The sequence below is a fragment of the Scleropages formosus genome, chromosome 7 (genome assembly GCF_900964775.1).
Source record: "Scleropages formosus chromosome 7, fSclFor1.1, whole genome shotgun sequence".
Classification (NCBI taxonomy): domain Eukaryota; kingdom Metazoa; phylum Chordata; class Actinopteri; order Osteoglossiformes; family Osteoglossidae; genus Scleropages; species Scleropages formosus.
In genome coordinates this window covers 18,681,657-18,701,381 of record NC_041812.1, presented here as the reverse complement: position 1 = coordinate 18,701,381, position 19,725 = coordinate 18,681,657, and the positions used below count along the sequence as shown (strand labels likewise).

The following is a 19,725-nucleotide window of genomic DNA, read 5'->3' as shown; positions in this document are numbered from 1 at the left end:
GAGAAAAGAAAAGGAAAAAAAAAAAAAAAAAAAAAAAAAAAAAACTTTCAAATGGCCCCAGTCGCTCACGTCATGCTGAGATAAAATGATCCTCAACTTCAATGTGCTAAAAAGAAACCTGTCTGAGCATCTGGAAAAAACACAAAATATTCAACAAATGTTAATGCTGAACACAAAGGTGTCCCGTGAGAGTTCACGCTAAAACATGGTACACCTTGGCCTAATATAAGCAACAAATGATCTCCAAGTGAAGACAAAGGAAACATTGTTAATTTAAAACATCTTTAATAAATCATACAATCAGCACAAAACTAATTTAAGGCAGACCAGCAGCAAACATCGGCTGCAAGATTGAAAGTAAGAATCAATAGAAAAGCGCATCGTTCACCATCCCTAAAGAACAGAATAGAAAATTATAGACAAAAAAAAAAAAAATCCAACAGTGCAGCTTCTGCTGCTTGAAAGGAAAACACAAACAGAAGATGGACTTTGCAACGTGTGAAATGTGCCCTGCGATCGGAGTTGGCGGAAGAGCGAGAGCAAAGCCAATGGCAAGATGTGGAGACAGATCATCAGCCCTTTAAGAATGTGTGTGTGTGTGTGTGTGTGTGTGTGTATATATATAAGAGTGAGACGCAAGAGGCTGAAGCTGTGAGAAGAGGGAAGGTAAAATAAGTTTGCGGAGACCTAGCCGCACCACGCCTTCTCCACTCAAACCTGCGACTCCAACCCTCACCGACTCCGTACCGGCGGTACCCGGAGCGTCGCCGCGGCCAGGAGACGCCCCTGCCGGCCGAAAGCCTTTCCGCGCTCGTCTCTCATTTAATTTATTTAACAATTAGCGAAAACCACTTAGCGCACAGCAGGAGAAAGACGCACAGCTCGGCGCGCTACGCCTCAACGCAGAGACGAGACGCCCGCAGCCGTCCGGCAGACGAACGCGCTCCGGGCTAAGCGGTCCACGCAGGAAGCCGCCGCCCGCTGACGGTAAGGAGAATCGTGCTGGTGGGACTGCGGTCGTAAACACCTCGCTTCAAATCATTTTAAAGCGAAATCTCAAAGCTCGCCGTCCCACGCTCTCCGCTCTACCCGGATTTCGACCTCCCGTTTCGGCCGGGACAAGAGGAGCGAAAACGGCAACCAGCAGCCGACTAAGAAAGCGCCCACTCTCTTTTCCGCCTTACAGCGACAGCCCCGGCCTCAATCCTGTCAACAATCCCGTTCTGTTCAAACTTCCTCTCTCCAGCATGTTTGACACCAAACATTCGATCGGTGAAGATGAAGAAATGAATCGACAGGGGACGCGTCTTTTATGGAAGACGGAAGCAGCAAAGGTGAGGAATGCGGCGAAAAGCAATCTGTTGGCTGCTAAGGGCCGAGCGTAGGGAGAACAGGAGAGGAGAGGAGAGGAGAGGAGAGGAGAGGAGAGGAGAGGAGGGCCATGTCCAGCTGTGCCGCGCCTCTCCTGCATTCTGCCGCCTCCCTCCTGGCAGCACCCACAGCTTGCTGTGCCCGCGCAAAGGGAGGAAGCTCAGTCCGTTTTCTTGGCCCACGCCAGGTCGTCGCTACGAGGCTTCAGGCCTGTCGTGCTCTCAATCAGCCACTCCATCTTCCTCCAGAAGCCCACATAGTCCAGAGGGTAGTTCAGCCATCCTGAGGGAAGGGCAAGTGGGATGAAAGTTAAGAGAAATTTGAGCTGACATTCAAGTATTAGCAGGATCCAGAAACAATTTAGATATGTGACAAAAAAAATGGCAAAGCAGTGAAGACAAATCCCCAGGACTGGTCTGCGCTGGCTGGCTCTAAGAAAAGCGGGCGGGGGCGGGAAGGCCGGGAGCGCCGCTAGGTGGAGACGCGGACGGGAGGCGGCACGACTCGCATGGGGCCGAGAGCACGTTAAGAGAGAGGACAGCGGTTCGGAGAAAAAAGCAAGAACAAATGAAAAGACGCACATCCCCCCCCCACACGTCCAAACAGCAATAAATAGAGGTGCTCTCCGAGGACCGCGTCCGTCCCACGAGACGGCCAGGAAAGCAGGCTCTGTCCGCAGAGAAATGTTCGCACTTACACACATAAACACATATCTGTACCGCATATATGCCTACAGTACATTTCCCCCCCCACACACACACACACACACACACACACACACACACACACACACACACAGAGAGATGAAAAGCAACGTAAATCTACACAGATCATTGCAGGCGAATCCCAGAAAGGATAAACAAGAAGTCACACAGACACACACATACAGACACGCCAACTTTCCAAAAACTGATAGAAGAGGGACTGAATGGATGAGGGTACAAACTGAAAGCCCACGAGCCCATAAATGCACACACACACACACACACACACACACACACACACACACACACACACACACACACACACACACACAGAGAGAGAGAGAGAGAGAGAGAGAAATGCCTGTGATTTCAGAGTTTGGCATGGCTGCTGTCCTGCTCCCCCCCAGTGACTCCACCCCCTCCATTCTCACTTCCACCCCCACCCCTTTGCCCCCCAAGCCCTGGAGAGAGCAATGCAGCAGCCTTGTTTGCTTGATTTCTCCTCTTTGTCCCGCTCTCTCACTCCCGCACTTGCTCGCCCGCTCCCCACACAGGCCTATTTGTTAGGCCTGACAGCAGGTTAGCATTAAATATACATGGAGATTGTCAGCCACTGGCACACAAAGGCAGGCTGGGACCCCCCAGGGACCCTGGCACAGAGGGTGGAGCAGCACATAGAGTGGTCCCGGGTGCCCCCTTTCTGTGCTGCACATCACAGGTCATGAGGGGATGGGCAACTCGGGGTGGGTGGGTGTGTGTATGGCAGGGGGGGTAGTTGTGAGTGAGAAGTAACTATTCCATTCCCATCTCTCTCACTCACACTCACACACACACACACACACACACACACACACACACCCTGGGAGCAGGAGACCCAGCATCTGCTAGTCAGTAGAGCACTCGGACTGTACTTTCAGCGTAAGGAAAAGGGGATGTATCCCAGAATGCCGAGCGCACCTGTGGTGATGCAGTAGTAGGTCTCGTGCGGGGACACGTGGTGGATGCGGTGGTGCTTCCGGGGCAGCACCAGGTGGCAGTCCTGCAGCAGCGTGACCCAGCGTGGCAGCCCGAAGTACGAATGCGACCACTTGTGGATCTGGTTGGTCATGGTGACGAAGACGGCGAGCGCGAACACAAAGCAGTTCCAGGGGTGCGACTCCTTCAGGGCCTCTGTCACCGGCAGCGAGAGGCAGACGGAGAGCAACATGAGCACTGAGCACAGATGCATTGTGGGACAGGACACCTGGTACTTCTGCGAGAACTGGCAGCTGTAATGAGGACCACAGTGAACCAGTGGGTAGTAAGAGCAGAGACACTGTTCAATCTGATGGTACGATTCCCTGCCCCACACACTCAGGGTGTTAGTTCCTGGTGCACAGTGGGTCATTGTTGTCACCTACTGACCCCTAAACCCAGGATAGGTAAAGAAATGATGGGAGTGTCGCTATCCCTGTTTTGGTCACTCTCATACATAATGACCCAGAGCGTAGACGGTCCAGGTGTCCAAACGGCCCGCGGCGCTCAGTTAACACAAAAAAAAAAGCCCACCGATGATGTAACGGACACGGAAGCTTCTGGCGAGAGTGAAGTCGCAACATCCTACGCCTCATAGCGCCCGAATACAACACACCGCGGCTTTATGGCATGGGGAGTTGGCCATCGACCCGCGTTCCCTTCGACCCACAGCATCATCATAACTGGTAGGCCACGTCACAGTTAAGGCGTTACGGCAAAAGTTACTACGGTATAAAACAGCTAATGGGGACCGGCAGCAGTTAATGTGATTTCTAACTATTTAATATAGTACTGCAGCAGTTACTATAGCGTTAAAACAGATAATGGGAACAGTAATGGTTACCATGGTTTGGAACAATAGGGTACGGCAACAGTTACTATAATATATAACAACGTGGGATGGTAATGGTAACTTTGGTTTGGAACAGGCCAAAAGGATATGACAACAGTTTTTACAGCATAACAGTCAACAGGCAATAGTAACAGTTACTATAGTATGTAACAGGTTAGTATGGCAACACAATGCTTTTAAAGTTAACAGGAAATGGTAATGATTACTACGGTCTGTAGCAGTTTATTATGGTACAGCAGAAGGTAGTATGGTTAATAACAGGTTAACAGTGTACAGCAAAAATGCGGTGACAGGGTACTGCAGCAGTTACTATGGTATGTGAGAGTTACTCTGATAAAGTGTGGTGCCGGAAGACTGTCCACAGTGCGAACCCTACCCCCGCCCACCTGGAGGGTAGGACAGGAACTTGTAGGCCATGTGAGCCAGAGGCAGGATGGTGATGAGGCAGTTGTCCCCGTTGGTCTCGATGAAGTCGTGCCGGGTGATGGCCGTGGGGTCGATGTGGTGCTCGCGGAACGGCCGGATGAACGCCTACGGACAAGGCGGACAGAACACGGGAATCTATGAGCCGTCTCCCCGGTAGCCAAGGACACACACGAGCACGCGTGGGCGCGCAGCCAAGGCCGGTAACGTGCGAGCTGCTGGTTTGGTCAGTAAACTTCTTCAACGTTGCACCTTCTGTTAAAATCCACACAGGACAGTTCTAATGGTTCCCTTTAATACCCAACGAACGGACGTTTCGGTCCGAGAGCCCGTAGGGCAAGTCAAACGCGGAGCACGGGACACGCAGCATAAGCGCAACGCTACAGCGGTGTGCCGTCTGGGGTCGCGTAGCGTCCGGTCCCTCGCAGCGTCCGGTCCTGCATCACAAAGAGCTCTTGACCCAGGAAAGGGCGCTGGAATCAAAGGTGTCGATGTGAAAACCCACGTAGGGGGGCGGGCGGGCTAACGTGGCACGCATATTTGAACAGCGCTAGTGCGTGGGGTTCCGGGCGGGGGCTCCGCAGGTAAGGCGAGTCAAACGCTGCGGCCTGTTCCGAGGAAAGAAGGCGCGGCCCGCGTGGACATACACGCGTGTCACGGCACAGGGGGCGGGGCTCAGAGGCCGCCACTGTCTGCAGAAGCTCGGGGCCACGATTAAATACCAAAAAGGGAAGAATCACAAAGGCCCTTAACTTTATCGGGAGGAAAGAAATACAAACGACAATTTGCGTAGCCTTTTCTAGCCGACGGCAAAGTCCGTTCTAGGAGCTTGTGGGCAGAGCCCAATCGCGAATGTATCGGCGAAGGCACGTGGACCGGCGGCTAGAGCGCCAGGGCTATCGCCGCAGTTCCCGAGTATTATCTTCCAAAGCCCCTTGCCAGGCCGCGAGATTAAAAGAGCACTAAGCCAGAGACGGCACGCAGAGCGAGCGTGGACGCCGAGCCCGCCGCCGCCGCTAATCCCACACCGTTTAACCGCCCGCCTCTCCCGCCCTCCGCTAATCAGGGAACGACACCGCCGCATCACCTTGGCAACCCCGTCATCGAAGGTTCCCGCCCCTCCCCTTCGCACCCGAGAACCATCAATCAGCACTCTTCCTTCTTTACATACTATTTTTCGATAAATTGAGAGCATTTAATCACAAACGCTAATGAATTTCCCCCAGTCAAGTCAATGTTTCTCATCCTAACCTGCAGACAGACGTCCCCCCCCCCCCTCCGTCTCCCCCGCCCCGACACTAAGTGCCGCCTTTAATCTCTCGCAAATCTCGCAGACGAGTCTTGAAGCGCCCGTTTAGCTCCTTCGAAATTCTGCCGCTCTTTTTGAAGTCCGGCCGCTCTCTGGGGGCCGATCCTAATTACCGCAGACAGCCGAAGGATCGGCAGCCGTTGCGCCGGCGAGGCCGTTTCTCCTCGCAGGCTCCGGCCGAACCCCTCCACGACCCGATGAAAGCGAGGACTCCCGGGCTCTCCGAGCACCCGCCGGTGCGGCGAGGGTAGGGTTGTGGTCCGATTTTCCAGAAACGCGCCCTCGCCCGCATGCCTCGGACAAGCAAAGGCCAACGAAATCGCAACAGAAATCACGACGGGCTCCGATGACAGCAGCCGGGATGGACGCGCGCGAGCCAGGGCAGCGCCGTCGCGTCTCCGCGGGCACCGCTCACACAGGAGGGATCGACCGGTAACGGCAGCCAGCGGCTTCCGTCGTCCCGCACCCGGCCAGCCCCGTGTATAAATACACACCGATAAATCACAGCGACGACCGCAGCCACCTGGCCCATATTTAAAGTAACATGCAACTGCCCTTTAACAGGGTGCGGGGACCGTGACCCGGGGTAAGGAAGGGTTGGATGGGCATCAATCCTAGCCCTATGGGGCAGTTATCCGCTGTGACAAGGAGGCGGCCACCGAGAGGAGATGCCGACCTTTCACCCTCTTCAGCCGCGGGAGGCAAGTGGGGTGGGTGGCGGGTGGCATCCTGAGCGATAGCATGTGACCGAAAGTTCAATTAAGCGGTGACTAACGAGGCCGGCTCACAGCTCGGCTCCGTTAATGATACTAACGGCTGTGCCCTTGCGGAGCCGCCGCCACCGCCGCCGCGTCGGGTCCATCCCACACGTTCCACGCAGGCAGCGCGCAAGGCTGCGGTCTTCTAGGTCCCCACTGCAAACGGCAGCGCCGCATCCCCACCCCTGAGAGAAACGGAGGTCACGCTCTTAATAACCTGGCTGTCTCAACAGAGATGACCCTTGACCTTCCACATGACAGAGATATAGTGACGGAAAAGTGATGCTCTGGACTAAAAGCCAAACACTCAGTGTTTGTATATGAAAGCTTACAAAAAGTGATGGCGTCTTCTCACATTCCATACTCGGTGCTTTTGGGCTGGGTTTGAATCCCATCTCCTGCTATAGCAGCCCAGCTCCAGGTACTTACCTTAAATTTCTTCAGTAAAAAATGGAGAAATCATTAGATAGTTTAGCAAGTGGCCCTGGACAAAGGTGACAAGAAAAATGAATAAGCGTGCACGTGGACGCCGAGGGCCTGGGCAGAAGTGGCTACAGGAGGGACCGGCGCGCCTCACCTTCCCAATGACAGGTATGTCCACGGAGCCCCAGGTGTCTGCGCCCCAGTGCACGATGCCGGAGGCGAAGTCCGCCGTCACGATCCCGGCAACTGGAACAGACAAAAGGTGGAGGGAGTTGGGGGTGGTGGGACGGACGATGTGCGATCTGTCCTCTGCTCTCGTGGCTGACCGGGGGGGGTTGACTTCCTCCCGGTTGACTTCCTGCCGTATTCTCCACTCCACTCATTTGTAAGCGAAACGACGCCCTTGAAATAACCCAACCGGGCTTAACCTTAACTACTTCGAGATCACGGCAACACGCGAGACGCCCGCACCCTAAGCGAACGCACGACACTCGTTTCCCGAGTCACGTGTTCGGCGCGCACGCCAAGCTCACAGCTGCTCGGTCACCCTGCCAGGGAGCGCATTTCTCGCGCGCCGCTACGAAGAAGGTGCCGCGCCGCTGACCGACTGCCGCTGGATGAGCGCTTTCAAAATGGATCAGTGGATCAATTTAGCCAACTATACTAGACCAACTCCCCAAGTACCATACTGTACCGCATTCATTTATGCACATTATGCAAGTTATGGGCTGGCCAGAGAGGGTGGATCAAACAGTGGTCTATTTCTGTGAATCCACAAGAACACTGTAACACACCTGTGTCCATGAACCATTCTGGGACACTTTGATGGGCAGAAGTCAAAGAGATGCAGTAAAAGACAAAGACTGACAGAAGGGGAGACCTAGAGGGAGACCAGGCTAAGCCTGCCCACAACGTAATGCCCCACTTTTTTTTTTTTTTAAGGTAACAGAATGTAGGACATTATTTCCTGGGTAAAACGCACACAGAGGAAGAGACAGAGGCCTCGCGCAGGTTCGAGGAGGACTCACCGATGCCGAAGACGATCTGGTAGATGTCCGCGGCGGAGAAGTTCACCAGCAGGAAGAAGAAGTTGACGGCAAAGAGAGAGGCGCACAGGACCACGCTGATCCATTCCTGCAGCCGCTTGCCTGCATGCGGAGACACGTGGGGGTGAGGGACGCGCGCACTGGGACGCCCGCTGCCACAAAGCGGTCGAGTCGGGACCAAACTCTAGAGATGAGCCCCGGGGGGAGGGGGGAAAAAAAAAAAAAAAAAAAATGTATCTACCCCTGGCTGGAGCAAAGCTCTTAAAATTGAGCAATGTAGGGAGTGTGAGTGCGTGCAGAGAAAAAAGAATGTAGTCACTGTTCTGTGTGTGTGTGCGTGTGTGTGCGTGCGTGCGTACACACATGGGAATAAACATGTGCACCTGCAAACTGCTGAATCATTCACACTACTTCCTGTAATCTGCTGGCCACACCTGTCCCTAACACACTGCTCAGAATCAAACACATGGCCGATCCCCTGTCCAAAACACACACACACACACACACACACACACACCTCATCATCCCCCATCTTGGTACAGCGGATAGAGTTGCCCATCGGACTCCTTCTTCCTGAAACTTTAATGCCACTACAGTCACAAGGACAGGACAGGTATGCTGAGGTCACCGAGGGACGCTGCACGTCTCCACCAGCGTTTGCACAATGCTCAGCTGACGAAGGACATTCTGCTCGCGAGAGCGGAGCGTCCGTTGGATGAGGAGCGACGGGTGGATGGACGTCGCCCCGCCGCCCTCCGGTCAGAGATGGGCGTGACCTACACCTGCGACTTCAGCGAGCCACACGGGACCACGACTTCACGGTCTTCGGCGGTCCTGCGGTTTTTAAACTTACTTTCGAGCACCTGACAAATGTGACAGCGCTACATCGTCAGTTTTACAACGAGTACTTACCTGCAGCATGGCATTCTTACTGTGCCACTTCGCAGCAAGTACCTTGTTCAAGGGTACTACAGCCAGAGGTGGGATTTGAACCTGCAACCTTTGTGTCCGAAGGCAGGCTGCGCCAACAGAAGGAAGACGCATGGACAGAAGTACACATTACATGCACCGTGTGGGGACACACACACACACACACACACACACACACACACACACACACACACACACACACACACACACACACACACACACACAGGGTCAGGCAGGGAGGCTTCCACCAGGCATCAGGTGAAGAGAGGCAGTCCTTGGCTCCTCCTGCTCCCTGGCGAGGTGCGAAAGTAGGCCAGGCCTCGACAGAGCGTGCACGCGCACACACACACACACACACACACACACACACAGCAACAGGGCTCCCCTGTCCACAGGACCAGAGCGGTGCACTCATTAATACAGTCCTGACAACAACACACTCCCCTGCAACCCTTCCACATGCTGGTACTGGGAATTAACCTGCAGGAGGGGCGGGCGGGGGGGCCTAGCGCACACGCGCGTATGCGTGAGGCGTGCGCGCGTGCATGCGTGCGAGCACAGGGTGTTAATAGGCTGAAATTAATCAATGACGCCCGATTCGGCACAGAGGGACGCGGCGAGCGGCAAACGGCATCCCGCGAACGCTAATGTCGGTCCCTCCTCCGACACGTGAGGTACGACGGAAAGCGGCCCCGCGAGCGCGCCGTCTCCCGCTCGCGACCCCGACAACACGCCACGCGTCCCGCGGACGCTTCGGAAGAACGGGACCGGGACGCGGCGCGTCGAACAAGGCGGGGAAAGGGGCGAACGCCCTCGTAACCTGCGCGGAAGGCAGTCGCTCCGCGTAGAGCGGCGTTTTTCGGTCGTCGCTTCGGGCAGCGGGTTGCCGGTTTGACCCCCGCAAAAGGACCGCGCGCTTTCCTGTAATCTTCAGAAAAATTCCCCAAAATAAATACGCAGATAAATGAAAGTAATCTCGCCTGGGATGAAAGCATCTGCTACACAAGTGGACACTAAACCCCAACACTTTAGAGAGGTTTAGCATCAAAGAACCGTGGCCTGAATACAAGGCTCAAAACAGCAGGGCTGCGCGCACACGTGTGTGTGTGTGTGTGTGTGTGAGAAAGAGTTTAATTCGCAACAAGGCGTGGCCCAGTCCTTGTCCTCTGGCCCCGACCTAAGAAAGACCTCCCGCCGTCTCTTCCTCTTTGTTCCATCCTCAGACCGTCCCGCTCTTTTGTTCCGCCCGTCGTTTCTCGCCTCACCTGCGACACACCCCCACCCCCGGGCCGCAGACCCCGTGGCGCGGGACGCCTGGAACGTGACTACAGGGCCAACAAAAGCTGTCTCTCAGACAGGCAGCGGGAGTGAACCTCAGTGACCACATGTCACAGCACTTCCCTACCAGGGCATCTCTCTCTCTCACACACACAAAAAAGCCAGTTCTCTGTGTTGCACTCACACAAATCACCTTACTTGTCTCGTGCAGCCTGGTGTCCCACGCACAGATGCGACAACACCGGGAGGGTGCAGAGGCCATTCGGGACCCAAGACCCATGGCAAACACACAGACACCGCAAACGCTCAAAGCAATCGGAGCGCGCGCGCGCACACACACAAAGGTAGTGTCTCTCCCAGTCCTGCGACAGCTCCTCCAAGGGCCGGCCTTCAGATGCGACTGTAGGACAGGCTGGGACAGGGTGGGGGAGCACCGTGGAAAAGTGGGTCAGAGACGGGAAGACGGAGCGAGGGACACGGAGAGGAAGAGACGAGTACAATTCCCCCGTTTGGGGACGATGTATCACTCACAGCTCTCGCCGCTTTCATCTGTTCTCTGCGGATGGCCCAGCGCGGGAGCTGGGGACACAAACACACACGCTCACGACGCACGCACGCACGCACGCGACAGCTGCCACGGTCCCCGAGCTGCAACTCGTACGCGACAGACCCTGCAGGGGGCGCCGCCACGGCGGCCGCGCGCCCTTCCCCTCGACCCGCCGAAGAACCAGCAGGTAACGCGCTCCTTTCGCGCGCAGGAAGCGTTCGGGCCCGAACGCGTCGCTACGTTTCCATGACGACATTCCCTCGCACGCGGCCTGACGAAGGCCCGCGCGTGATTCGAGCGCTCCGTTTGACAGGACGGTTGTTCGAGGACGTCCCCGGGGCGGACGAACATCATCCGACCGCAGAGACCCGACCGGAGGCGGGAGGCGTCCCGACCACACCGAACGTACTCCCCGAATGGGAGAGTGGCGACCGCCGCGTGCTCGAAGTCGGAGCTGGGCCGTCTGCAACGCGCGATCCGACGCCAAAGCCAGCGCTCCACTTACACGCCACCGTTAGCGGCTCGAACGAACGTCTGAATTTGAACTTCCGCAGTAAGGGACGAAAACCGGTTTGAAATACATGGACCGCACGTATATACGTCTACGCGTCGGACGTGACGTTCTCGTGTTTTGGGAGCATCTGGTTTCAGTACAATGAAGTATAGCGCTCCTGGGCCGTTCGTCGAGATGCGGGTTCGAATCCAGCTCAGTCCGTATGAACTTTGCGTGTTCTCCTCGTGTTCTGGCGAGTTTCATCCCACAGTCCAAAGACACGCGTTTCAAATTGCTCTGAAGTGCCCCTTAGCGTGTCTGCATGAGCGAACGAGTGTGCGATCGCCCTGCGACCGCCCGGCCTCACACCCACGTTTCCTGGATAGGATCCAGACCCATGACCCTGGATTGGGCAACTGGTTCTAACAGAGATATGGACAATCAAAACCGTGAGCGACCATTTTTCACTAACAGACGTGTACACGGCTCTTTTTGGCACGACCGACCACGTCAAACCGCCATGCAAGAACACCCGGCCTCAATGGGGGGGGCACTTATCACGTAGAACCTGAATTTCCACCTCAGCCCAGGCAGAAAATGCTAATGTGGAATTTGAATAACCCTAATTATATAGATCTCCCACGGCCTGCATCCCCAGCCTTCGCAAAGTCACCCGAATTCGCTGGGACTCTGGCGCGAGAGATGCATCCAATATTAATAACGGCTGTGTGGTTTAACTTCTAATGTATGTGGCTTCCCCCGGAGCGCATATAATTGAAGAGCTCGGCAGGGACGACAGGAAGTAGACCCATTCTCATTTATTTCCCCTCCCCCTCCCCAGCGCCGCCTAAATTAACACACCTCTACAGTCCTCTGGAAGCCACACGTCTGCTCTATTCAGCCTGTCCCGCTACGGCGCTCGCTGGGCTTTTTTCCCCTCCCCTGGCTGGGGGGGGTTTGGGTCATCCACCTTGACCGGCGGTCCACCGGTTTCACGTCGACCGGGTCTCGAGCCGCCGACCGCTCGGCGACGCGTCCGGATCCTCGACCTGCTTCCCGACTGTCCGAACAGGGGCGGGAAGGGGCGCGGAGTTCGGGTAACCCCTCGCTCCAGACGAGGCGCGGCAACCCGAAGAGCCGCCCGGTTCCGCTGATGCGCGCCGCTATCGGGTTTTACTCTGCCGAGAGGTGCTGGTGTCGGGTTCTGCGGCATGCGCTCGCCTGATCTCCAACTCCTGAGCTGTAAGTTACACCCGTGACACAGATCTACACATCACCTGCCGTCACTGCGAAGCGCACACACACACACACAAGGCCCTGGCAAAATAACCTGTGGAAAGAAAGAGCAGTATAAAAGATATGCTACTGGTAAAAGGTCCCTGACGTTTTTTTTTTTTTTTTTTACTGCAGCTATTGACAGTTTCACCTTCTGAAAGACATTTCTTTGGGGTATAAAGTTCATATGAGCACAATGGATAATGGAATGACCAGACAGTCCAGCATTTCACATTTTTAAAATATATCTTCCGGAATTTAAATATATAAAATCCACAAGAGTCGTACACAAACTGATTATAAATTAAAAAAAAAATAAATAAATAAATTTTATTCCAATATTTAAGGTGGTTTACCTGCGCAAACCTTTTAACAACATAAAAGTATTTCGTTATAAGTGCAGATCCAGAAAAAACAAGTGTCAAGAGTCATATTTTTCTGGAGTGGCTGATCAATGGGCAAAATCCATCCATCCATCGGCAACAACCGCTTGTCCCCAGAATAAAAACCAAAAATGATAAATTTACCAATAAATTAATCATAAATTGTGATTCTAAAAAAAGTATTAAGTGATTTCCACTCATACAGCTTGTTACATGAAACATTTTAGTTGGATATTGGGAAAAAAAAAAAGTCACATGATTCAGTCCAATGTATCACACACATGATTTTTTGCAAAGTGTCATTTTACTGCAGCTCGTAACACTACAGAGCAGTTGTGGTCCCACCTCAGCGCACCGCGCAGGCTGAGACCGAGGCGCGTTCTCCATCGGCGCAGCCACATAAGAGCCCGCAGAACGCTTCACGTGGCCGACGGAGGGACCCCGAGGCCTCAGCGGAAGACCGTACGTTCGTAAAAGTTTCCTTTCGAGGAAGTCGCCCGACGCATCGGACTGCCAGGAAATTTGCACATGGCACGAAAACGCCCTTCCTTCATTGCGGTCCGTCGAGGCGACGGTACGATCTTGGGCGGACTGCAGACGCGCACGTCCTCCCGACGCCACGAGGAAACGTTTCTTTACGTCTTCCTCATTTACACTTCTTCACTCAGTACTCGCTTCTCTCCAAAGTGACATAGTACCGTGGTTTTGAGCTCCCACCTTTATCTAAGGTCACTTACAGAGCTGGATGCACTGCCCTAAGCTCCCTACAGTCATTTCCCTACACATTTACACGGCACAGCAATGTAACACACACACACACACACACACACACACACACACACACACACACACACACACACACACACACACACACACACACTCTAAGGGCAGCTTGGAGTCGCAGGAACTCAAAGTGTCCGGACTGCGGGAGGAAAGCCACGCAAACACGGAAAGAACATACAAACTCTACAGATTAAGAGCAACGGGGAAATGCACAACCCATGAGCTTTGAAGCACCAGCACTACCCGCTGAGCCAGCACGCCTCCAAAAAAATTAAAACGAAAAGCCATATATAGATATAATTGGTACGAGAGGTGTCTACATTTACTAAGTAGGTAAATTTACCCCTGTAAGCCCACAAATTAAATTCTAGAATGACTGCGTGTGCAAAACTTCTTTTCCTCGTGCCTCCGAGTGAGATGCGGTCACCAGGCAACAGACCACAACAAAACACACCTTGAAGGACGATGGTCTTACAGGAAGGACCACAGGCCTGAGGGCAATACAGAACACACACACACACACACATTACGTAATAGAGAAGCAGGAAGAAAAACAACATCCTGCTCACTTCCCTGCAAATCTGTAAAGGGGGATAAGAGCGCAAAGAGCAGTGAGCCATGCAAGACACGCAGACATATGGCACCGAGAGCAAGTCCAGCTGTTTCGCCGTCCTGGGGTTCCTGTAATGAGCCTTAAAGTCTGCCGAACCGACCATATCCTCATCAATTCTATCCCGGCTTTAAGCCTCAACAGGAACGCGGGAGGACGGCCGACGCTCGCTCGCGCCACTCCTCGTGCTAAGACGGCAGAGGGACCTTCTTCCCGCAAACGCGGCTCCGAACGGTCGCAGGAACGCGGAACGACGCACACGCGCACTTTTGACATCTTCGACACGGAAGCATCAATAACTCGTGTACACGGTCATCGCACCGCCCCCTTATTTTTATTTACGGTCACTTAATAATGACCATTCCACTCACAGCGTGTCCATTTAATCCACGGCAAATTCCTTAACACCCATTTTTCATGCCGGATGGCAAGATAAGTTTTCCATATATTCGTGGGGGGGGGTTGGCTGGGCTGGAGAGGTGGGTGCTGCAGAGTGCACTGAAGCTTGTCTGATAGCTGCCAGTACAGCTGGCGGGCAGACGATTGCACGCCATCTCCCGTCCCTCGTCAAGATCAGAATGCATTACCAGATTAATTTATTAAAGAGAACATCACCCCCCCCACCCCCCACCCTTCCAGAGAAATTAACAAGATTCACTTGTAGCAGCATATGTTTAACGTACTGACGAGGCTGACCGGGGGCAGAAATGCTGCAACTGCTATTAACAGATTTAGAAAATAACATTCAACTACTTTTACACAGCAGTGGAAACACACCCTGTAGACACACTGTGACGGGGCCCTTTTCGGACAGACCCCCCCCCCCCCACCCCCCAGGACTCTCTGCGGCTGAAGTGGCTAGACTCCCATTCTGAGCAGTACATTAGTGCTGTGATTATGACTGGGCCAACAGAAAGTGTCCTGGTTAGGGTTTTTGTTTTTTTAACCAGGAGGCTGCTGGTTCGAATCCCCCTCCAGTTGCGTTACTCTTGATCAAGGTACTTAATGTTGAATCGACACACTGGAATGTAACAAATCAACTGTGCTCAGAGTAAGGAAGGGGGCGCGGTGGGCTTGGCCGGGTCCCGCTCTCTAGCGGGTCTGGGGTTCGATTCCTGCTTGGGGTGCCTTGCGGCGGATTGGCGTCCCGTCCTGGGTGTGTCCCCTCCCCCTCCGGCCTTGTGCCAGGTTAGGCTCTGGTTCGCCGTGACAAGCGGTTTCAGACAGTCAGTGTGTGTGTGTGTGTATACAGAGTAAGAAATCTGCATCTAGATCTCTTTCTTTCTGCTGCTGTAATACACACATTTTCTGCAGATGTACATCGCTCTGGAGAAAAGCATCTACTAAATGAATATATGTAAACATATCCTGCTGCATAAAGGGTAAATCAGTGTAAAGTTATCTAGCTTTAAGCTGCCTTGGACAAAGGTGTTGGCTCAATGAATAAGTGTGCATGCATTAGTAATAAATCATCACTGTCGTGGGTACTAAGGGATAGTCTATGCATCACGCATGGCTGCAACCCTCGCAGAAGATACCTGTTGAAGAACAGGCCGCAGACCATGGTTCTTTCATCGCTGCAACAATCAATCAATCAATCACATTAAACAGTCATTCGCAGTGTGACCCTGTGTCGATCCGAGTCCCCCCCCCCCGATTGTCCCCTGTCCCGGACTGTCCAGCTGCGCTGGCTGCGCGTGACAACCCGCTGCGCTGGAATCCCCGCTAGATGCTCTATTCATCACTGTCCGTGTGTCAGCGCAGCGGGGCCCTGAGCGTGCGTCTGCGTGTGTGTGTGTACAGGTGGTGGGACAGGTCCAGCTCATGATGATCCACGATCCAGTGAGTCTCTTACCCTCAGAATACAGCCCTGCTAGCTGTCGGGCCCCCGCGTGCTGCGGTCCCCAGCGCGGCGCGGTACTCCGCGCGGCCGCTCCGTGCTCGTTCCCGTTCGGGTCTTCCTCGGCCATGGAGCGCTGTCTGATCTCGGTCTCGGACAGCAGCGCCGCCGCCATCCCCGCCTCTCCACCGCCCGCGTTCGGCTAGCGCGCTTCGGCCCGGGAGCCGACAGTCGGAGGAGCGCGGTGTCGTGGGGTCTGGTGTGTGCAGCAGCAGGAGCGCCGCTAGCTCGTGACCGTCATAATGACGACGGCGCAGCACCCAGAACGACGCTGCTGAGGGCGCATGAAACAAATAGCCAGTGCGCGGCAGTGTCTGGCCGACAGCGACACAAAGGCGGCTCGCCCGTGTCTCCCCTGTTATACCAGGGCTCTCTGTGGGTGTAGCTAACGGGCTAGCGGAGGGCAGGCCGCGTCCGGTCCGCCTACAGCAAACTTTCAGTCCGCTCCGCTCGACGGCGAGTTCGGAGGGAAGGTCTCTCAAATCAGCACCGTTCACAGAAACAAACGAGCTTTCGGGGGGGAGTGATAAAACTGACCAATCGTAAGATTAATTTAAACAGATAATAAACTGTCACTGTATATAGTCTCGTTACAACAGAATATGAAATACTCGGGATAATCTTGGTTTGTATTTAGACGTTGTCACTTTGTTCACCGTCGGGTAACTCGTACAGGAAAATGACGAGGACCCCTAGCCTCGAGTGCGCCCGCCCTAGCGGCTGCGCCGTGTTCCGCCGCAGTCGGATGAGCGCGTGCAGGGAGGTGGCCGCTGAAAACAGCGTTTCCGTGTTAATTAAAGAGGAGGTAGAGCAGCCCGACGGGTGTGAGTGCCGGTTCCGCCCAGACGCACAAGATACGCCTTGTCGTTGCTTAGCAACTGTCATGTCAACTTTTATCGCGCTGTCTTGCTGTGGCGCTTGACCGTGTTATTAATGTTATTAAATCATCATCATGTCTGTCATGCCAAAATGTCAGTCCGCATTTTCCAACATACTCCGATTTTTAACTGACTTTCAAACCGTTATAATAAATAAACGATGGTGCGGTAGTGTCCAGATCCATTTTTATCTAGTATATCTTCGAAGTAAAATTCAGGTCGTCTTATAATCAGAACTCCACGAAGCACATTTTTAAGGGCTTCACGTTGCAACTTGTGAACATTTTTTAGGATGCCCGTGCAGGTCGCACCGCGGTCCGCGCTCATTTGCAGCGCTTTGGCTTCGGTTCATGGACAGTTAATTAAGCGTTCCAGTCCGCATGTGCAGCGCCCTCTAATGGCCAAACTCGGCGGTTTGTTGGAATGCGTTACTTGGGAGCGAGCAGTGTGTTCACCACCAGCATCAGCACCAGCATCAGCACCAGCATCAGCACCAGCACATGGGCGTCTCACTGGGGCAACAGACCACATTTAGGGTAACCAGCAGATGCTTCTTCCATGTGGAGTCAGAGTGTGCACTGTATGATGAATATTGCAATTATTTTAACAGCATAATTTCAGAAAATCCCAAACATCTTGTTTGATGGACTCTGACCTAAAGGGGAACCCTTGACAGGCCAGTCCATATTGACGCTCCTGCTGGTGTGATAGCGGGCAGTGGGCGGCGGGCGGCGGGCGGCGGGTGGAGGGCAGCGGGCTCGTCCGCAGCGTTCCTGTCCACTGATTTCTGGGAACCGTCTCGACCTTCTGGCCAGCAGCGTTTAGGAGACCCAACTGCCGGACAAGCTGCCGCAACACATGGACGCAATTAAAGGAGCTCTGTCGAATGATAAAAATAAACAAGGCGAAGATGGGAGAGAAGGGGGAAAGGAAAAAAAAAAACTGATAAACGTGTTTACTGGCTGTTTTATTCACACAGGGTGTTCATCATCTCTAGCATTTCAACCTGATGGGTTCAGTGAGCATCGTTGTCTGCCTGTTAGTCCCATTCACCACTTCTTACCTGGTGGCACACACTAAGTAAGCTGATTTTTTAAGTATTTTTATATGTATAAGTTTTTTTTCGGAAATGTAACCATCTTCATATCCTTCTCCTGTTTACCATACTCCCATCACTTTGATATCTGCTTGCTACTGTCATTTTTCTTATGTAGAAATGCATGCAGCAAAAATATTTTTATATATTTGGAAGAAAAAGGATAGTTTTAGTTTATTTTACCGTTGCTGTTTCATAGACAAGGTTTCCGACTCGCAGTTATGTTCTAATTTTTTACAGTCCTCTGAACAAACATCGGCACAACGTGGTCTGTGAAAAAAACCATTTATTTCTGACAGCTTGTATAATGAATACTGTAAATAGGTTGAAAGTGCAGGTTGCTGTGCACCTGGTTATCAATGACAATGGTTGTTCAAATTTCCAGAACGTGGACAGATGAAGCGTTGGGTATTTCTGAACACATCTCCGTTTTCTGGTTCCTTCTACTATACTATGTACTTCACAGGTGTGGTACGGTATACTCGAACAAGCTGGCAGATACATTGTTAAAATTTTTGATTTGCTTGTATTATTTAGTTCTATAACTTGTTGAATTGTAAAGTTTTTAATTGTGCAACTGAAAATATAAAGGGTCACTGCACACCTAATAGTTAATGAAAAAATAGGCGTTACATCGCTGCGGACTTATCGTTCCGTTTGTTATCGGTTATCAGTTTATTATCTGCCGAACGGGTTACGGGACCTTCCAATTTAAAGTGCCAATTCATATGAGATGAAGTGTGAAATGAACTGACCACATCATCCCAGTTCTTTTAAAAACTGCCCGCAGGAATGTTGGGGGTCTCCAGCTCAATTCACAGAGGGCTCTGCTGCTGTAGCCTCTCCTTTCATCTTATTCTCCGGCTTAACTGCCACAATTAGTAGTTCATTATCTGCATTGTTTATGTCAGTGCAATCCCCTCCGATAACACCTCAGTAAAATGCAGTATTTCTTGAGTACGGGATGCTTCTAACCGGAATCTTCATTTGAGTAAATATTAAGAAAAAGAAGCAGATACAGCGAAAGCTTTAGTGCACACGCCTCTCTGGCGAGGGTTCGGCCGAGCCGTTCAAAATCCCGATCCGTATGACGTCTGTATGACATCTGGCATCTGTGTTGTACCTGTGTGTAAATGTGCAGACAACTTACCGTGGGCGTGAGGTAACACCCTCGGTTTCAGTCCGGACAATGAGACAAATTAGGCCCCATTACACTGTGAAAAATATCACAGTAAAACAAAGTAATTATTATTACTCTGCTGAAGATAACAGGCACATTTAACAGTGAAGGGGCCAGTTCGGTTATGCACTCGTTCATCATAAACATTTACCAGTAGAAATCTTGGGCACATGCACTCTACTTAAAATTAAGACTCAGAAGCAACGCATGGATTCCCTTTATTCATTTATTTATTTATTCATTTTGTTTGTTGTAGTTATTGCAATCTGGTAACTTCACATTTAAAAAGCAGACACCATCCAGATGCACTGAAATCGATGATATTCATTTTTACAATAACCATTAGTCTCATGAACTGGAAAATCCAATCAAACTATTATGTTTTTTTTTCCCAGTTTACTCATTTTTCAGTTTTTTGTATTTTTCATTGTAATTACAAAAAGAAAATATAATAATAATAAAAAGGAGAGA

The 19,725-nt window shown here is 52.4% G+C and overlaps 1 protein-coding gene across 1 annotated transcript; it reads right to left on the bottom strand.

Moving 5' to 3' along the window:
• Window positions 1-326: 326 nt before the first annotated feature.
• Window positions 327-16,544, bottom strand: LOC108918954 (transmembrane protein 189). The gene is made up of 6 exons (XM_018726602.2): window positions 16,056-16,544; window positions 7,884-8,003; window positions 7,010-7,101; window positions 4,329-4,473; window positions 3,033-3,245; window positions 327-1,653 (listed from the first exon to the last, which is right to left on the bottom strand). The coding sequence occupies exons 1-6, from the start codon at window positions 16,213-16,215 to the stop codon at window positions 1,532-1,534; spliced, it is 852 nt and encodes a 283-aa protein (XP_018582118.2). The 5' UTR covers window positions 16,216-16,544; the 3' UTR covers window positions 327-1,531.
• Window positions 16,545-19,725: the final 3,181 nt, after the last annotated feature.